The sequence below is a fragment of the Trichechus manatus genome, unplaced genomic scaffold (assembly GCF_000243295.1).
Source record: "Trichechus manatus latirostris isolate Lorelei unplaced genomic scaffold, TriManLat1.0 scaffold00098, whole genome shotgun sequence".
Taxonomy (NCBI): Eukaryota; Metazoa; Chordata; class Mammalia; order Sirenia; family Trichechidae; genus Trichechus; species Trichechus manatus.
This window is the reverse complement of record NW_004444034.1, coordinates 10,204,161-10,225,356: the sequence shown is the minus strand read 5'-3', so window position 1 is coordinate 10,225,356 and position 21,196 is coordinate 10,204,161. Positions and strand designations below refer to the sequence as shown.

The 21,196-nt window shown below is 40.1% G+C and overlaps 1 protein-coding gene across 1 annotated transcript in view; it reads left to right on the top strand.

The window, feature by feature from the left end:
* DCBLD1 (discoidin, CUB and LCCL domain containing 1) overlaps nucleotides 1-20,907 on the top strand; it is a 31,342-nt gene extending 10,435 nt beyond the window's left edge. Inside the window, exons 4-13 of the mRNA XM_023737195.1 lie at nucleotides 2,402-2,535; nucleotides 7,508-7,548; nucleotides 10,293-10,463; nucleotides 10,877-11,001; nucleotides 11,639-11,786; nucleotides 11,883-11,990; nucleotides 14,303-14,390; nucleotides 15,942-15,991; nucleotides 16,886-17,005; nucleotides 20,317-20,907. Of these exons, the coding sequence (XP_023592963.1) occupies nucleotides 2,402-2,535; nucleotides 7,508-7,548; nucleotides 10,293-10,463; nucleotides 10,877-11,001; nucleotides 11,639-11,786; nucleotides 11,883-11,990; nucleotides 14,303-14,390; nucleotides 15,942-15,991; nucleotides 16,886-17,005; nucleotides 20,317-20,864 (1,533 nt within the window). The 3' untranslated portion in view covers nucleotides 20,865-20,907. The remainder of the gene's footprint in view (nucleotides 1-2,401; nucleotides 2,536-7,507; nucleotides 7,549-10,292; nucleotides 10,464-10,876; nucleotides 11,002-11,638; nucleotides 11,787-11,882; nucleotides 11,991-14,302; nucleotides 14,391-15,941; nucleotides 15,992-16,885; nucleotides 17,006-20,316) is intronic.
* The last annotated feature ends 289 nt before the right edge of the window (nucleotides 20,908-21,196 follow it).

Here is a 21,196-nt window from a genome sequence, read left to right as displayed (position 1 = left end):
TTTATTTTAATTGGTGGATGAGAGAATGATTTTTTTTTTTTTTTTAAGGAAATACTCCTGGGAAGGGCTGGTAATTTTATCATAATATTATGACAGCTAGATCTGGCAGCTATTCTCTTGGAGATATATTCTGTGGTCTATATTCTGTGGCTACATTTAACATTATGGAAACATGTAAACTGCAATTAAATATGTTCCATAAAAATGGTATATACCATTGGATTCCCCCCATATTGAGCATTGTGGGAAATGGGAATATCTGTTGGCCGATGATGCCAATAAGTCCTGTTGCCTGTGGATCTCTGATCCTGTCGTTTTCAGCCAAGGGACTCTGGGACATGCCAAGTCCAGTGAGGGCTCTACACGAGGCAAGGCCCCTGAGATGAGGACCATCCCATCTCTGTACAGAATTCCAGGGGAGACTGATAATCTCAGGAACAGCAGAAGTAGCTGTCCGACAGACCACTGGGCCAATTTATTTTTCATTCTGGGGCTTAGAGAGGGGAGGCAGGCCCCCAGGGCCCCTATTATAGGGACACTGGGTTCCCTTTAGAATCACAAGATGACAGACCTTTAGAAGGACACTAGACATCATCCAGTCAGCCATTTCATTGTACAGATGAGTTGAGAAGCTGGGTCCAGAGCCGTGAAATGACTTAAGTACACAGAGTGAAGTTAGAGGCAGAGCCAGAATGACAAACTCAGTTAGTGATTTTAAATCCACAACTTTTTCACTATAACCGGCTTCTCCATTTTGCACCTCAAGAGTCCAAAGTAGTGATAAGAAAGCTTTTTAATGAAAGAACATTCAGGAAGAAAAAAAATGCAAACTGTATTTTCATTAAAGAAACTATCTTTTTCTCTTCTTCTTGTAATTCTTCTTTTCTGTTTTACAAATTAGGAAGTATAGTATCTGCATTTGTGTTTATATGTTTAAGCATTCTCATATTTCTTCTCTGTCACTGAATTTTTTTTTCTTTTGGCTCCAGTAGCAGTTATGGCAAACTGATGCACACTACCAAATCTAATGTGGCTTGGGAAATGTGAACTCTCTAAATTGAAGATCACAAAAGTTCTCAATTTTATTTGCAACTACTTATTTACAAAATAAGATTTGTCTTATTGGTCCTCCTAATATTGTGTCTTAAATCTTAGGGATTTTTTTTCCACTACAAATAAACATCATTTAATACATAGGAAAAAAAAAAACACTAAACCCGTTGCCGCCAAGTTGATTCTGACTCATAGCAACCCTATAAGACAGAGTAGAACTGTCCCATAGGGTTTCCAAGGAGCAACTGGAGGATTCAAAATGCTGACGTCTTAGTTAGCAGCTGAGTTTTTAACCACTGCACCACAAGGACAGAGGAACTCTTAAATCCATTTACTGAAAACAATTTTATTGGCTGCTTTTCTTTTTTTCTTTTTATTTTCTTTGGCACTAGCCATCAAGGAGAAGTGGAGAGAGTCTAAAGTTTATTTAGAAAAGTATCATTCTCACCCAGGACTGTGCTCATGGGGGCCTACAGGCATGTGTACCCCATGGGAAAGTTCTAGTTGTTCCTTCTGTCCACTTCCCGACAAGCCAATTCCAATCCCATGATGACCTGTTAATCAGAGCCAGTCAGTCAGTTACTCCTCGTTGCTTTGTCAGACCAGCCAGCCGTGTGCTGAAGCCCTCAATCTGAGCCCTGGAGGGTTGAATAGGTGTAGAGTGACCCTCTCTGAGGGGATTCAGGAATGGAGATGGTGGATGTGAACCCTTGGTTGCTCATCATCGCTTTAGGACCTTCAGGAACTTTTCTGTTCCACATAGTGTGCCGTGCCTTGCTTTACCATTTTGTGTTTGATGCCTTGTTAAATCTCTAAATTAATTAACAACTGAAGCTGTGATAAGGCTCAGCTTCTCAAATGATACTTAGTATGTGTAACTGGTAAACCAAGTATAACAAATTAGATCAGTTATCTATTGCTGCTTAACAAGCCACCCCAAAACTTTGTGGCTTATAATACTGTTTTATTTGCTGACGAGTTTGTGGGTTAGCAATTTGGAATGTATGGTTCTTAATCTTTCCTCTTCTGGAATCGCATGTGGCTGCAGTCATGTAGGAGTCAGCTGGGGCTGATGGTCTAAGATGGCTTCATGCGCATGTGCCACAGTTGATGCTGACAGATGGTTGGGCCACGTTATCTGCAGCAGATCAGTACCACAGACCAAAGCAAGCAACATGGCCTAGTTCAGTCACTGTGGGAGGTGACTCCACAAGCTTGACCACCAGGAGGCATTATTCACTGGGGGGAAGGTGGTGGTAAATTATCACAGAAGCAAAACTGGAAACTCCAACTATATTTTTAATGTGTTCGTAAGTAAGCTATGGATCATGATGTTGCTATGTTTCAGACCTCTTTATTGTGCAAAGCTGCCATCCATGCAGGAGTAATTGCAGATGAACTGGGTGGCCAAATCAGCGTGCTTCAGAGTAAAGGGTTAAGTCGATATGAAGGAATCCTGGCCAATGGCGTGCACTCAAGGGAGTAAGTACTTTGCCTTTTGTTCTGAGAGGAAGGTAACCCTGAAGGCATAATTAATCCGTTCACAATTTTGAAAGGACAGCAGAGATGTGATACTAAGGATTTGTCAGTTGGGAAAAGTATGTGTGAGTGCTTGGAGCAGCATTTATGGTTTCTCTGTGGAAGATAAATGTAGCACATAAAAAGCTCACTGGTTATGCTGACAGGTAAATTAAAAAGGCCCTCCTCTGAGGTCCCAGCACAGAGGAGTATTTCTACTCTCTCTGGTGCTTTAATGAGAGAGAATAAAAGCTTATTCCTTTTTAGTTTTTACTGGGTCAGGGATTTACTGGTTATCTTGAGTGTCATCTAAGATACTGAAGGAGACGGTGAACTGAAACAAACTCTTAGAGAACCACTGATGTCTCCCCAAAGACCCCTAGAGACAATCTCTTGACAAATCGTCATTTGGGGAGTGAGAAAAAAAGACGATTTTTGTTTAGTGTTATCCTCTGCTCTTTTAGCTTCATAAGAAAAAAGTATGTCAACTGCTCTAAATGTTTCTAGTTCAGCTTTCAGATTTCCGAAGCCTCTGGAGGGTGTAAACCTAGAGATGTATAGAACTAAATATAGGTTATAACATTGTTTTTATAGGAAAACATGTTTTTAATTCTAAAGAACCAACTTATGAACTCACAAAAGATAAAACCTTTGGGACTAAAACCCATTTCTGAATTATGGTGTTAGCCTAAGCTCAAGGAAAGATTTTGAAGCAGTGACTGTGGCTAGGGGAGAGCTTGGGTAGTTACCTTCATGAAGAAGGCGGGCCTTGGATTTGATACAAGGCAGGAACAAGGCTTCAGGAGAATCAAAGAGGCAGAAAGTCAAGGCATGAGCACGGTGCCAGAGAAGAGCTGTGGGCGGTAGTTGGTATTCATGTCCAGCTGGCTAGCTGATTGATGGCTGAGGAAAGTAGACAGAGCCTCTGTCACTGGCAATTCTGAGTTCCCCAGGGGGAATTGGAGAGGGTGTTCCAATCCAACTCTTTCACGAGCAAGGCCACCCATGGTGTAGGTAATCCATAAAAGACCATTTACTGAAGACGGTGTGTGCAGCATCCTAGGATATGCAGGTTAACTTACTGTGTTTGTGTTCTCTACCTACCTTGACCTTACCATTAACTTCTCCCTTCTGGATAGGATTTTTAGCTATAAGAGGCCCCAGAGTGTTCTTTTTATATCACCTGAGCATACAAAGACAAATTAGTCCCAAACTTGTGCCTAAGAAAAGCTTACTAACAGTATGCCTTTAGAAACTAAAATTCTTACTCAAATAAAATTACATATATGTGTGTATGTACATATGTATATGCGCACATACATATATATGCATATATACATACACACAGATATAACATATATATTTCCCTCAAACTCTTCGGAACATTAAAATTTATATCCTGATTAATAGTAAAAGTCATCGCTTATGCACCAAACCAAAACCAAACTCATTGCCATCAAGTCGATTCCGACTCATCGTGACCCTATAGGACATAGTAGAACTGCCCCGTAAGGTTTCCAAGGAGCAGCTGGCGGATTCAAACTGCCAACCTTTTGGTTAGCAGCCAAGCTCTTAACCACCACAGTAGCCTTTTAAGTGTCAGCTTGACCTTGACTTTTGAGGATCATTCCTTTTTTATGGTTTATTCGATTGATATTAGGGTGTTATTTTAGGAGGGTATCAGGCTGTGGCCTAGATTTGTTGGGTGCTGCTACCTCCAAATAGGAGTGAAGTACTGGCCTTTGGTTTTAAATCTATATTTGGAATCCCTTGCCTGAGCTTTTATATATTTGAATGTTTCTTTTGTAAGAAAATAGGATGGCAATAAATTTAATCTGTACCACTTGGATTTAATTTTATTTTGAAGAAAAACTATTTGTAGTAAAACTACTGAGTTGCAAGTTTATGCTCTCAATTACTTCTGCTACATAACTGTACTCAATACATAGTAAGTTGGCTTTGTATAATTTGAAATTAAACTTCCACACCAAAAAAAGAAGAGTATAGAAACCTAAACCATTAATGAATTAGAGTTTTACACATGCTCCATATAGTTATTTGAACTAATTGTCCACTATGAATTTTGTTTTTGGTGGAAGGAGATACAAAGTCCAGAATTTTATCAGGTCCCTTCTTCCTTCTTACTCTGTGATTTTGCACTGAATTTTTGCACTGAGCCAAGAAGAGTAAACTGGATGTTAATAGTCCCTTCCACTTATTTGGATTCCCAAATCTTCAGGGGGTAGTTGTTTTTATCTGTGTTGTTTTGCTGTTGGGGAACCGCTGTACATGCGGTCATTGAACTTATGTTCCCACACATGATTGTTTGGCATTCAGGAAAAAACACAGAAGGAAGCGTTGCAGCTGAAGAAGAAGGGGTCCCTAAATAAATATCCAGGGTTCTTCTGGGATTCATCCCAGGTCAGGTCACTTCCTTGATTTGCAGAGACTAGAATGGAATCAGGAAGAGGGACTGACCTCATATGGAGGATGATGGCTCGGACCATCAGAAGGGAAGGCCTTTCTTTCTGTTTCTATCAGATTATTCTTGATTGCCTCTGGAGCCCTCTGGGAAGGCTAGCAATTCCTGTAAGTGTGATTGAGTTAATTCACTAACGTGTGAATGCCTCAGAACCCTACCTCTCCCTAGGGTGTTCTCATTTTTTTATTATTTACCTATGGAATTCTCTCAGAGGTGGTATTTAAGCAGTTTAATAGAGTGGGGTGGAAAACCACATTCCTCACTGATCATGAACGAAAGTGAGGCGGAGAGTTAGGAGATGCCGAGTCTTCCCTGGAGTCCTCCCCTCAGTCACCTCCAAAGTTATCCTTATTTCTATAACTACTTCTCTTTGTACACAACAGAATTAATTCAGAGCGTCATAGTAGCCTAGGCTCTCAGGGTTGTAGCAGTTATTGTTTGGGCTTATTTGAGCCAAATTTCAAGTTTAGCACTTAGTGCAGGAACATTAGAGAAAATTGAGAAAACAGACCAGAGAAAGGCTTTAAATCCTCATGTAAATTTAAATATGAATAAAAATAATGTACAACTCTGTGTAAGTGCCAGGAGAGCCGGTTCTCATCCCAGCCCTGCCACTTTGAACTAAGGCAAGTTCCGTGACCCATCTGGATCTGACTTTTCTCATGTGAGAAAGGTTTGGTGCCTGCATTACATTCAGTGCACAGATTATACTGGAACCTTTCTGTGAAACACCAGGGCTTAAGGAGTCTCTGACTGAGAGTAGATGAAGAATATGGAAGAGAAAATCTATTCCAGGCAGTCTTTTTACTAAAAAGGCTTTTTAATGGGAAGATGCTTATACTTTTGGCCAGAGTATTTTTGGGTTCTCTGTGGATTTTACATTTTAGTATTCTCTGTTCATTATTCTCATATATATTTAAAAGTTAAACATTTAAAATAATAAGCAACACTCTCAGTTTATAAAATCGTTGAACCCAGTGACATCTACCCTTTTGTGTTTGCCTCTATATCTAATAGGTAAGTACTATGCACGTAAGAAAATTACGAGCATTCTAAATTTTTCACTCATTTTACCTTATTTTAATTCCATTGGTGAGGGATTAAAAGGAAAAAAAAGTAAATGCAGTCTTGGACATTAGGAATCTCTTCTTGACTGAAGGAGATAACTGCAGAATGAGATTGATTTGATAAGTTCTTACATGAGAGTAAAACAGACTGTAGAACGACAGGGCCCAAGAGGGCAGAGAATCAATGCCAGGTGAGTAGTGGGACCATCTAGCAGCAGCCAGGGCCCAGTTCAGTTCAGGTCAGTGAGGTGCTGTGTTTTTTCTCCAGCTGTACCTTGAAATCCAGAAGCAGGAACTGGTTCATAGCTTTCTGCTGGTTGCAAGGGTAGGTAGGAGTATGACTGTGGAGAGAGAGATTCTGGACTGAGGCTGTCTGGGAGGAACAATGCTGGGGCAAGACTCCATCAAAAGGAAGTAGGTAGAGAAGGCAAGTAAGAAATGACATGCTCAGCATTTTTACTAAAAGTGACCATACTTCTTCATTCCTCTCAATGGTCCTTGCTTGTTGACAATAAGTCAGATGCTTTAAGGTGACTGCTGAAGTGAAATCTCTTGAATAAGGAAGACCAAAGAAGAATTGACGCCTTTGAATTGTGGTGTTGGCAAAGAATGTTGAATATACCATGGACTGCCGAAAAAAAAAACAAATCTGTCTTGGAAGAAGTACAACCAGAATGCTCCTTAGAAGTGAGGATGGTGAGACTTTGTCTCACATACTTAGGACATATTATCAGGAGGGATCAGTCCCTGGAGAAGGACATCATGCTTGGTAAAGTAGAGGGCCAGTAAAAAAGAGGAAGACCCTCAACAAGATGGATTGACACTGTGGCTGCAACAATGGGCTCAAGCATAAAAATGATGGTGAGGATGGCGCAGGACCGGGCAGTGTTTCGTTCTGTTGTACATAGGGTCGCTATGAGTCGGAACCAACTCGATGGCACCTAACAACAACAACAGCTGAGGCAAAGGGAATTTTCAAGGCAGCGATCCTTCTGCCTCCATCGCCATGTATTTAATTCACTGGGATTTAAAGTTATTCTTGAGACTATATAGTTGCACATTCCTTCCCAATACAGTGTGGTATGATGGAAACAACACAGGATTTTGATTCAAAAGCAGTGTCTCAAAGTCTTGGCCACGTGTCACCTGAACGATTTTAGGAAAGTTGCTTACCTTCAGTGGCCTTGAGTATTCTAATCTATAAAACAATGATGATGTGATGGTGAAGGTGAGAGCAGTGGCCTTGTAGAGGTGCTATGAGGATCACATGAGGTACCATGTGTAGGAAAGCTGTGATATAACTGTATCAGCCCTGTGATATAACTGTATCAGCCATTATGATCTAGTTAAGCAACTCACCTCCTCCTGTTTGTATTTTTTGTTTCAGTGGTTCCCTGTCAGATAAGCGATTTCAGTTTGCCTCGGATGGTAAGGGTCATGCTTTCCTTAAAAATTTAATATTTTAAAATTCTTCATTGGTGGTTTATTCAAATTATGCCATTTTTTTTTTTAACTCACATGATATGTAAAATACATTTTTCTTTTTTTGGTCTAATAATTTTGAGATGGTTAAGACTGGTTAAGGAATAAAACACTTTTTGTGAAACAATTTACTATGGTTTAGATTAGCACATATTTAAAGTAAAATATTACATATTTTTGAGAAAATTGAAAAACTAGAAATAAGATATAATTCATAAAAGCCAAAAATTTAGCTAAGCCAAGGAGCTATTCACATCCATTTTACACACACACACAATACCAAACTCATTGCCGCTGAATCGATTCTGACTCATAGTGACCGTATATGACAGAGTAGAACTGCCCTATAAGGTTTCCAAAGAGCGGCTGGTGGATTTGAACTGCCGACCTTTTGTTTGCAGCCAAGTTCTAAACCACTGCACCACAGGGCTTCTATATATATACATACACACACATATACATACACACACAAAGGAATTATTTATATATATAATATATGTATAATATATATAATCAAAGACTGTATATATGTATATATAAAGTCAAATCTTTTGAAGTACAGGGAAACAATTATAAAATGAATTAATCTGTTTAAAAAGGGTACCAGAGGTATTTTGAGAATTTAAGGCAAGAGATAACTTTTGAATAGTTACTTTGAGAGATATAAAACTCAAGATATACGACAGATGATTCAGAAGAAGTATCTTTAGTAACTTTAAAACAGGTTACACTTTGTTAAAATTGGGGTGAATTTAGAAGGTCAGAAAAGAAAATATACAGAGGGGACAACAAGGTAGCACTTATAGGGGATGTGACTTTGGTGAGGTCCATTAAAAAGAAAAGCAGGGGACAACTAGATTTCCACATGCAAATAAGAATGAAGCTGGACCCATACCTTACACCATATACGAAAATTAACACAAAATGGATCAAGGACCTAAATGTGAGAATTAAAACTATAAAACTGTTAGAAGGAAACACAGGAGTAATGCTTCAGGTCTAGTTTTTGACAATGGATTCTTAGATATGGCACCAAAAGCATGAGCAACAAAAGACAAAATAGACAAATTGGACTGCATCAAAACAAAAAACTTTTATGCATCAAAGGACTTTATCAACAAATTGAAGAGACAGCCTACAGATTGGGAGGAAGTTTGGGAAAACCATGTAGTATTAGATAATGTTTGATTCCAGAATATATAAAGAACTACTACAACTTAGCAACAAAAAGACAAAAAAAATTAAAAAATGGGCAAAAAACTTGAGTAGACATTTTACCAAAAAAGTAATGGCCAACAAGCACATGAAAAAATATTCAGCATCACTAGTTATTGTTGTTAAGTGCCATCTAGTTGATTTTGACTCACTGCAACCCCATGTAACAGAGTAAAACTGCCCTATAGGGTTTTCTTGGCTGTAATCTTTATGAAAGCAGATTGCCAGGTCTTTGTTCCACGGAGCAGCTGGGTGGGTTCAAACCTCCAACCTTTTGGTTAGCAGCTAAGCACTTAACTGTTTGCACCACCAGGGCTCCTTTATTAGTCATGAACCCAAAAACAACCAAACCCATTGCTGTTGTGTCTATTCCAACTCATAGCGACCCTATAGGACAGAGTAGAACTACCCCATAGGGTTTCCAAGGAGCACCTGGTGGATTTGAACTGCCAGCCTTTGGGTTAGCAGCCAAACTCTTAACCACTTCACCACCAGGGCTCCATTCATTAGTCATTAGGGAAATGCAAATCAAAACTATAATGAGATACCATTTCACTTCCACTAAGAATGGCTATGATCAGAAAAGTGGAAAACAAGTGTTGGTGAGGAAGTGGAGAAATTAGAACCCTCTTCCATTGCTGGTGGGATTATAAAATGGTGCAGCGTCTATGGAAAACAATGTGGTGGTTCCTGAAAAAGTAAAATATAGAATTACCATATGACTCAGCAATTCCACTCCTTGGTTTATACCCAAAAGAACTGAAAGCAGGACCGAAAACAGATACTTGTACACCAATGGTCATTGCAACACCATTCACAATAGCCAAAAGGTAGAAACAACCTAAATGTCTATCAACAGATGAAAGGATAAACAAAATGTGGTACATACATAAAATGGAATATTATTCAGCCATAAAGAGAAATGAACTCCTGATACATGTTATGACATAGATGAACCTGGAAAACATTATGTTAAGTGAAATATGTCAGTCACGAAAGGACAAATATATGATCCCACTTAAATGAAATATCTAATTGGCAAAGGTATAGAGACGAAAGTTTGTTAGTGGTTACCAAAGGCAGGAGAGAGGAGAGAAGGGGAGGTCATAGCTTAGGGGCACCGAGTTTGTTAAGGGTGATGGAAAAATTTGAAAACAGATAATGGTGATGGTTACACAACATTATGAAACTAATTATTGTCACTGAATTGTACACGTAAAAAATATTGAAACAGCAAAATATATAGCTTTGCCACAATTTAAAAAAAAAAAGAAAAAGCAAGAATTTCAAGATACTATTGTACAAATGAGTCAAGTGCAAGTCCGGGTCATAAAAAACTAGTAATTAAACAGTTGATTCAATACCAGAATAGAAGTATATCAACTAAATAATTCTAGGTGTACTAGGGTACTTTTTGTGTGTGTGCTTTCATTTTATATCCATATCTTAAATGTTTTACTTCCCTTTTTTCCTAGATTGTAGCAAATCCTTGAGTTTGGAACCTAACAGGCAGATCACAGTTCATTGGTCTCCTGGCCAGGCCCAGCATCAGGATCAAGGCCCATCATGGGCTTCAGGGGACAACAATAACCGCAAGCAACGAGAGTGGCTGGAGATAGATTTGGGAGAGAAAAAGAAAATAACAGGTACTTATGGGAAGCACTGAAGCAGTTTTGGGAATGCCAGAAGACTTTCTGGTGAAATTGTTTTGATTTACCTAGTTGCCTCTGTCTCTAATTGAAAGTCCTTGATATAGTTTTAAAATGTTACAAACCCTCACATAGTCCCTGTGAGAAGAACTGTGTGCAGATTGTAAATATCAGTACAGTGTTCCGTTTGGTTCACTTTATGGATAATACCTCATTGACGAAACCTTTTTATGGTAGATTGTCAATGTGAAAACACTCATCTATGATCAGATTTTTAAATGTAACTAATCAAATTTGGTCTGTAAAATGCTGACATTTCAAATGAGAATAAAATGAAACCTGAAATTATGGTATATGCTATATGTTAACATAGTTTAGAAGCTAACCTATAAATAATGTTTCCTTCTAAGGAATTAAGACCACAGGATCCACACAGTCAAGTTTCAACTTTTCTGTTAAGAGTTTTGTAATGAATTTTAAAAACAACAGCTCCAAGTGGAGGACCTATAAAGGAATTGTGAATAATGAAGAAAAGGTAAGAGAAACTCAGGAGTAAAGAGAACTGAGTAGAAGGAGCAGGCCTCCAAATATTTTTGCCCGTGTGTTTACGTTATAGTTTTCATTAATAAAAGACAATGACAGTCCTTCCTTGAGCATGTGAGAATAAAAAAAATCTTAAGAGATATTTGAGATTTAATTCTTTTCTACTTCAGAATGAGATACTTGTGATTCTCCTGGGAAGTGATAGTTGGTAACTTGAAATAATTGCTTTAGTATGAATTAGAGCATGGTGGAGGTTTGGGGTTGGAAATTTGAATCGAGAGGCTGTTACAGATAATTCGAATTAGGAAGTGGGTAAGAATAGACAACTTGTGCTCTTGAGGTTACCAATCTATAGCACCATATTAATGTAGAAAGAGCAAGGTAAGTAATACAACTAGGAAATTTTAACTTCTTTATCCAAAATGAAATTTAAATCAGAAAACAGATTAATAATACCACGTAAGTAACTTGGCCTTTGTTTACAAGTTCTTATACCTTCAGTAGCAAGAGGTCTAAAAAATACAACTGACAGAATCCTTGCTTTGGTTTCATATAACTAGGTATGAGCAGATTGATAAAGACCTATGAGACTAACAGAATCTTCAAATAAAAGTAACTTCTTTCTACAGGTATTCCAAGGAAACTCTAACTTTCAGGACCCAGTGAGAAACAATTTCATCCCTCCCATCGTGGCCAGATATGTGCGGATCATCCCCCAGACTTGGCACCAGAGGATAGCCTTGAAAGTGGAGCTCATTGGTTGCCAGATTACAAAAGGTGGGGCTCAGGGCATGTCAGTGAGTTACTTGATTTTGGTTATTTGCTTTCACAGTCCTTGTTACTAACGTGGTTTTCCAACATCCCTTCTCTCAGGTAATAATTCACTGGTGTGGCGCAAAACAAGTCAGACTACTGGTGTTTCAGCTGAGAGAGACGATGAGACAATCACATATCCCACCCCCTCAGAAGAAGGACACACAGGTACAGCAGTGACATTGTTCTGTGGTTTTGTAAGGAGCATAACTGGTGCCCTACCCAATATAATAATAATTCAACAAAATTTATTTTCTCTGTCATTTAAGTATCTGGAAGCAGACAGTCCAGAGGTATTTGCACATGTACAATGATTTATGTCCACAAATATTCATTGCAACATTGTAAGCAGAAAAAGAAGCAAACTTACTGCCTTTCAAACACTAGGTAAATATGTTACAAAAAATAAAATAATAGCACATCTATACCTTGAAATACTGTATGGGCATAAGAAAAGAATGAAGACTATGTTAGCAATGTGGAAAACTCTCTCTGAGATATATTGACAACTTAAAAAAAAAAGCAAGGAGTAGAACAGTCTATATAGCGTGTTACCATGTGTGTAAAGAAGAGGGAAAATAATATAAATATACATTTTTACTGTTTATGTATTAAAAAAAGTATCTCTGGATGAATGTCAAGAAACATAATTTGGTCTCCTGTGCGGAGAAGGAACAGAGGTAGAAGATATTACATTCATACCATTTTATACCTTTTGAATTTTGAACATGTAAATATATATAATCTTTTCAAGAAACAAACATTGAAATATTTATTTTTTAGAATATAAAATAACATTAGCATTATAAAATCTGAAAAGATTAGAAAAACATAAAGAAAAGAATGAAAATCACCTATAATCAGCATCCATAGATGATTTCCATTCATATCCCACCATATTCAGTCCACTATGTTGATATTTATAACTTTAAGACAAAAATGGGAACATACCATATACTCTATTCAGTAGCATTTTTATTTAATATTGTATTATGAGCATTTTTCAATGTTACTAAGTAGCTGAAAAGCACAATTACTAATAGCTTTATAGTATTTCATCACATGAATTTACCATCATTTAACCATTCCTCTATTGCTGGATGTTGAAGTTTTTACAATTTTCCCCAAAATTTTCACTCTTATAAATAACACTGCCATTATTTACATAAATTTTCATTCATATATAAATTCCTTATCCTCTCTTTCATGGAACTACACATTTCCTATCCTGATTATCCCTTTGTTTTTTTCCCAGGGATCATACATAAAGAAGGATAAAAAGTAAATATTTCTACTTTAGTTTGCATAGTTTCTACAAACTTGGGGCTTGCTTCAGTGGCTGTTAAAACCCGTTGCCACTGAGTCAATTCTGACTCATAGTGACCATACAGGAGAGAGTAGAACTGCCCCATAGAATTTCCAAGGTTATAATCTTTACGGAAGCAGACCGCTACATCTTTCTCCCATGGAGCGGCTAGTGATCTTTTGGTTAGCAGTTGAGCACTCAACCACTGCACCACCACCTTTTTTAAAGCAGAGGAGTTATAGGAAACTCATGGCCTCATGTTTCATGTAGCTAAGTGCAAATGCTGTTTGAGGTCAAAACCTGTTGCCGTGAAGTCGATTCCAACTCATAGCAACCCCATAGGACAGAGTAGAACTGCCCGTTAGGGTTTCCAAGGAGTGGCTGTGGATTCAACCTGCCGACCTTTTGGGTAGCAGCCAAACTCTTAACCACTGCGCCACTAGGGCTCAGGCTGTATTTCCTTTCAGTCCATGCTCCAAAGCCCTGATAATGAAAAACCCAGAGTTCCTTAGGTCTCTGTTATTGTGCAGGTCCAAATCCACCCACCATCTTGGGGAACTGGTTACTGGAGCCAAGCTAAAAGCTCCACACTGTGCTTAAATAATTTACCTGTCTAAATAGCTCCTAACTGGGTGGGTCAGTTTTAAACCTTCTCTCTCTTGATTCTGAGTTTTGGAGTCTAAAGTGGGCCAAGAGGAGCCCTGGTGGTACAGTGGTTAAGCACTTGGCTGCTAACCAAAAGGTCACCTGTTGGAACCCGCCAGCTTCAGAAGAAAGATGAAGCAGTCTGCTTCTGTAAAGATTACAGCCTTGGAAACCCTATGGGACAGTTCTACTCTGTCCTGTAGGGTCGCTATGAGTCAGAATCAACTTGACGACAACAGGTTTTGTTTTGTTTTTTAACGTTGGCCAAACAACAAACTCGGAGTAAATGTTAATCCCCTAGGAACATTAGAAACTCCTTTTTGGGAGAAAAAATTTATTTTCCTAAATTTAGCCAGGATTTCAAATCTTCTACTTTTCCTTTCAGATATTAATAAGTGGATAGCATGTATTCACTTTTTCCCATCTATTTAGCAATCCAGGACCTTTTAAACTAATATTCAGTTTTAGATAATGAAATCTGGTTATTGTTTATTTATATTGTAATGTTCTGGCTTTTCCCCCTCTTTAGGAGTGAACTTTACAATTGTTGCTATTCCATTGGGGCTGCTGGTTGCCCTACTGGTTGCTGGAATGGGAATCTTTGCAGCCTTTAGAAAGTATGTGATTTTACATTTTTTAAATTTCTTCTATAATTATGTAAACAATTATAAAACGAAAAGGTTTACTTTTGAGATATTCATGTATAGAAAAGTAGCATTACTTCTTCCAAGAGAAAATGTTAACTTATATGTTAAAAACAAGTTGCATAGAGGTAGAAATTCTCACATATTATTTTATAAACAGTTCTTATCATTTAGAAACTGCTGAACATTGTTGACAGAGTAGTATAGGACTAAAACATTCTTATTGAAGACTCTGTTTTTCTCCCTCCAGTAGAGTGGAAAGAGTACTAGCATAAGAATCAGGAAGTCTGAGTTCTGGTCCCACCTGTGTCACTAAGTAGGAAGCTCACTTTTCTCCTGCACAAAACAGAAGGTTTTACCTGGAGAAGCACTAACTCTCTTCCAGAATCCAAAACTGCATGTTTATCGTAACAAATGTTAGGAGTTGGAACTTAACAAAGAATGGAAAGCATTCTGAAGTTTCTTTTTGTATTTTAAAAAGCTTCAGAATTTATACATGGGTTCTATTACAAATAGAATGAAGAACAGTTTTCTGGACGAAAGCAGGAAAAGGTACAAAAATCTGGTTTTTAATTTAAGCTTCATGTAAATATTCATGACTTAAAGCGAATGTCTTGGCTTAATAGTTTTGTGATAAATGCTTTCAAAGATACCCACAATTTTAGACCAGAGTATAGTGAATAGGGAGCCCTAGTGGCTCAGCGGTTAAGAGCTTGGCTGCTAATCGAAAAGTCAGCAGTTCAAATCCACTAGCCGCTCCTTGGAAACCTTATGGGGCAGTTCTACTCTGTCCTATAGGGTCACTATGAGTCAGAATTGACTTGACGGCAATGGATTTGGTTTTGGTTTATAGTGAATAGAGGTCTCTGGGTGGCACAAACAGTTTGCCCTCAACTAAAGGATTGCTGTAAGTCAGATTCGACTGATGGCAATGAGTTTCCTAACGAAAAGGTTGGCAGTTTGAACCCACCCAACAGGCCCTGGAAGAAAGGCCTGGAGGTCTGTTTCTATAACAGTTACAGCCAAGGAAACCGTGTGTAGCAGTTCTACTCTGTAATCGTGAGGTCACCAGAGCCAGAATCCACTCAGTAGCAACAGGTTTGGTTTTAGTTTTATAGCTGAGTAGAGATGAAGTGAGAGTGTGTGATCTTGAGGGATTGCTTCATCTGTCTTTTTTTTCAACTTTGGGCTTTTCCATCTGAAGTATTGGGCCTAATTATTTTCTAAAAAATCAATGATTTTTATTGACTGCATGAGCTAGTGAGAAAATAAAATAATAAAATATTGCTTTCTAGGATATAAAGTAAAATGAGCACATTCTTCTAGTGAAAATATTGTGACCTTTTTATAAATAAGATGTATTTATATATAATCCTACATATTTACTTGCTGTTCTAAGCACATGACCATTATTATCTCATTTAATCTCCCAACAAAGTGAGTACTATTATGATCCGCATGTTATAGATGGAGAGAGAGACATAGTGACTTATAAATATTCAGATGGACTTTTTGTCTTGATAGAAGGAAGAAGAAAGGAAATCCTTATGGATCAGCTGAGGCTCAGAAAACAGGTTCGTTGAAAACTCTACAGTTTTATTTTGTCTTTGGGGGACAAGAGCTGCTTATTGAAAGCATAATTAGGCCTGTGGCCCGCATTTATTTATTTATTTATTTGGCTTAAAAAAAAAAAAAAATGATCTATAGCCTTTAAGTTGGCAAATCTAGAAGGGAGGAATTTATTGTGCCCTATCTCTTCATTCTATTTTAATTCAGAGATTTGACGGCTTATTTACCTTTGTTTAATATCATCCCCATCGTTTATCAACACTCATTTTTTCAGCCACTGGAGATTAGGCCAGCACACTATCTGTCTTCAAGGAGAAGTTATAAAAGCCTCATCTACGAACTGAACATAGACCAGCACAGTCAGCATCTTCAGGCTTCCACTGTATTTTCCACTCTGGGAAAGTGGGGAAAGGACTAGACCAGGGTTCACATTCAGGTTTCAGAAAGTCCTTATGATGCAGGATGCTCAAGCATTGAACAGCAGTCAGCTGTGGCCGCGAGAGGGGGCAGCAAGGCAGGGGTCCTGGGAAACCTCAGGGACCATTCAAGACTCTACCTCCGTGAGGTCTAAAGAGCCAGCCACATTGTCTCCTCCAGGCCACCAATGCCATGTCAGTGCAGATATGGTCCAGCATGGTCCAACATAGGAATACCCTGGGACCTGATGGGCGTGCAAATACATTTTGATGTCACAGTGTAAAGCATGGCTGGGGTAGTGCTTGTGGCTACTGCTAATGACCTCAGATGCTGTTTTCTCTAGGTGCATATGAAGGGTGTGGCGATGCATTGGTCACGGTCAGCCGTCAGGAAGGGCTTAGAGGCAGACTCTTCGAGGAGCACATCGTGGAGAGCATGTGTTACATTTCTGATGTACTAGTTTCATGTTCTCTTCGTTCCAGGCTGTTGGAAGCAGATTAAGTATCCCTTTGCCAGACATCAGTCATCTGAGTTTACCATCAGCTATGATAATGAAAAGGAGATGACTCAGAAGTTAGATCTCATCACATGTGATATGGCAGGTAAGTGTCCAGCCTCCGTGACAGATTATGCTGTTAGGTGAGGGGGCCAGGAGAGAAATGAGACTAAAATTCTTTGGTTGAGATGAGGTCTGATAAGTCAGTAACTTGTGAAGCAGTTTTCTTTCTGCACTCTGCACAGAGTTACACATCGACACTGAGATGTTACTCAAAAGCTCAGTTTAGCCTCACCTCTTACACCTGCAGAGAATGTAATGCTATCCACAGTGATGGCCCTGAAGTATTACTAGAATCCAGATGGCCTTAAGAAACCTATTTTGTTTTGATTGAGGCACTGGGAAAGAGGGACTAGAAAGATAAATACAACTCCTGCCCTGAGGAAGAGGAGATAGGAGACAAAGGAATCCATCAGTGTTAGAACGGCCTCCAGCCTCCGTGCCCTGACAAGACACTGTTGAGAGTCAAGCTTTCCAAACTCTCTGTGGAGAAGGATCCAGTTTTTGTTCAGTCATTTGTAGTCCATCATGGACTGATACTTTCATAAAATATAATATGAATTAATCAGAAATACGAAATTACTAACTTGAATCATAAACTTTCACTTAAAGCACAAAAAAATATGAAATTAAACAAAAACATACAAAACATTTTTTTAAATTAGATTTAAGGGACATAAAATTACTGTCAAATTGCTAAAAGTTTCTAAACACTCTTAATTTCTGTGCTTACTGCTTTGATGACCTGTCACAACAGTTCTCAGATACGTAGGGGTCTGCAGACCACACCCTATGTAGTACTGCTCTGGTTCTCCTATTCAGAGTGCATTCTGAGACCCAGCAGCATCCCCATCACCTGGGAGCTTGTTAGAAATGCAGACTTTCCAACCATGCCTCAGCCAGAAGTTCCCAGGTGCACAGTCTGAGAGGTACCAGTGTAAAGGGTGCTGGAGCCGCTTCAGGGGCAAGGAGAGCATCTCTCCAACCAAAATCTTCGTTCCTTTCCTCCAGTAAATTCTAGGTCTACACTGAGGATGAAGCGAGGGGAAGCGGGAACCTCTTTTCTGTTCTTTTTCTTCCCTTCATTCTCCTTCAGCTTCCGATAAAGCCTATCCTCCTCCCTCACCAAAGAGTTCTTCTCATGGTCCTTAAATGTGCGAAAGGCCCCCAGTTCCTGCACTTGCCCACACTCACATGCAGTCTCTCCCCTACACAGTCTCACTCATGCCCAGAGCTTCCACCCAAGCCTTCCCTTGCATGTTGGTCTGCTTGGCATCTCATGCCCAGACGTCCCTCCCAGTCCCCAGCCTGTAGGATGTCTGCACCTGCAAATCTCACCAGTTCCTCGATGTGTCCAAAATTGAACTCACTGCTTCTAACCCTCACCACATATGCTCTGCGTATTCCTTTTCTAAGCCATTTCCCCACTGCACATCCCAGTCATCCAGGCTTAACCCCTGGGAAGGGTCCTTGACTCCCTCTTCCCTCAGTCCCCGCATGTCATTGGTCATAAACTCCTCTGATTCCTGTCCCCAGAGTGTGACTTTTCCAAGGCTGCTGCCCCTCGCCTAGTTTGTGACATCCTATGTTTCATTTCTCTTTGCTTTTTACTTTTCCCTTCTCCATTTTTCCTTCTTGGTTCTACCTCCAGAGTTACTACTAATTGTGCCAGTCTTTTATTTAGAATCCTCAGTAGATTTCTACAGAATTAAACCAAATGTCCTAGCAAGACATTCAGTGCTTTTCATGTTCTAGCATATGGTTAACAGCACACACTCAGGGCTTGTGCTCAGATCCTAGCTCCATCACCTGCTAGCTGTGTGCTCTTGGGAAAGTCATTTAATCCTCTGTCTGCTATGGTTTCCCCATGTCTTAGGCTGGTTTCTCTAGAGAAGCAAAACCAGTAAAGCGTATAAATACATATGTATAAATATAAATATCTAGAAAGAGATTTATATCAAGGAAACTCACGTGATGGTAGAGGCTAGAACGTCCCAAGTCCATGGATCAGGGTAGAGGCCTCTCCCAGGTCACACAGCCGCAGAAGCTAGTGAGCCCAAGTTCGACAGGTCAGAGAGCGGGCTTCCCACTCACAAGCTGTGAAGGTTGATGAATTCCAGGATTGGCAGGCAAGACCACAAGGTCATGTAGCTGCATGGGCTGGCGAACCCAAGATTGGCAGGTCAGAGAGCAGGGCTCCGCTCACAGGCTGTGAAGATCAATGAATCCCAAGTTCAGCAGATAAGCTGACAGCTCAAGTCCCAGGAACCGAAGATGAGACGACAGGAGGCGGCCGCAGGATCCAGAGAGAGCAAAAAGCCAGAGCGTCGTCTTATATTCAGATGCAGGCCACACCCCCAAGGAGACTCCCTTTCATCTGACTGGCTACTCACAGTATATTCAATCATGGGAGTGATCACATTAAAATACTGAGAATCATGGCCCAGCCAAGTTGACTCATAATCTTAACCATTACACCCCATTTGTAAAATAGAGTAATATTCCCTATGTCATGAGATTTTTTTTGAAGATTAATTAATAATTAATATCTTAGTGCCTGGCACAGAGTAAAAGGCTCAATAAAACTTACAGTTTTATCATCATTAGGCTCCAACCTATTGCTTTCATCTTTGTATGCCGTTAAACAAACTATGTCCCTCATACTCTGGCCACATCACACTATTTTCATGGTGGTTCTTTCCTCCTTTTACTCACACTAGTACCTCCACTTCCAAAATTTGACATTTCAAGAGCCAGCTTAAGTGCCACTTCTGTGAAGTATTTTTCCCCGTGCCCCTAGGTTAAACCTGATCTCTCCTTTCTCCAGGTTCCTTTAACCCTTTGGCCCTTCCTAAAGCAGATGCCCCCCCACCACCACCACCAGTTGCCATCTAGGTGATTATGACTCATGGCGACCCCAAGTGTGTCAGAGTAGATCTGTGCTCCATGCGGTTTCCAATAGCTGATTTTTTTAAAGTCTCCAGGCCTAGTAATAATTATAATGATTATGCCTTTCTTCCAAGGCACCTCTGGGTGGACTCGGAACCCCAACCTTTCTCTTAGCTGCCAAGCGTGGTAGCTGTTTGCACCAACCAGGGAGTCCTAAGCAGTGACTATGGTTGTATAAATCCCTCAGTGAGCGGTCTGTGACTTTTACACGTGTCTTTCTTAGCCCCTGGTGTCGATTTCTCAGTGTCCCAGTTTTGGATACACCAAGGAACTGGCGACACTTGAGGCACTCGGTGTAGCCTTGGTTCACCACTACCTTAAACAGGGTATGGCCCTCTGCAAACAACTGGCTTGTCCATGTATCCGTGTGGTGCACAAATAATGTGGCATTTACTCGTTTGCTTTCAGATTATCAGCAGTCTCTCATGATTGGCACTGGAACAGTCACGAGGAAGGGCTCCACCTTCCGGCCAATGGACACTGACGCCAATGAGGCAGGGGTGAGCGTGGACGCTGGCAGCCACTACGACTGCCCTCACCGCGCTGGCCGCCACGAGTACGCCCTGCCCTTGACCAACCAGGAGCCCGAGTACGCCACGCCCATTGTGGAGCGGCAGCTGATGAGAGCCAACACCTTCTCTGCGCAGAGTGGCTACCGCGTCCCCGGCCCCGCACCCATGCACAAACATTCTCTTTCTTCAGGCAGCTTCTTCCCTTCCGAAGGGGCAGGCACCAAAAGTGGAGACTATCAAATGCCACAAACCCCCAAGCCTGCGGATGGGGCGTATGATAAGCCCAAAGCGAACAGCTTCTTCCCCGCAGAGAGCAGAGATTCTGACTATCAGAAGCCACAGATGAGTCTCTTAATGAGTGATGGTTATTCAGCACCCAGAGACTGCCCCAAACCCATCAACCAGACGGCCGGCCGTGACGGCTCTTTTGTGAACACAATGTGAAAGAAACCTGCCGTGGTACTGAGCTTCTGGCCGTTGTACTGTTGTCACTGGAAGAAAGGAGACTGCTGTTCAAGTGTGTGAGTGTGGGTGTGGGTGTGTGTGTGGTGTGTGTGATTTATTAGGATCCTGCGGTGGAATCCTGGAGACAACCTCATAGTGTTTACAAAACTGTGCAGCTGACTTTGTTCTGACCTTTGGGGCAATCGTCTGTTGGTTTTTGTTGGTCTAGAAAAACTGAGAATGTTCAGATGGTATTTTCATTTCTCTGACTGTGATACTGAGCTGCTTTGGTGTAAAATGTGCAATCTGTACAGAGTTGTATTTAACAAGAA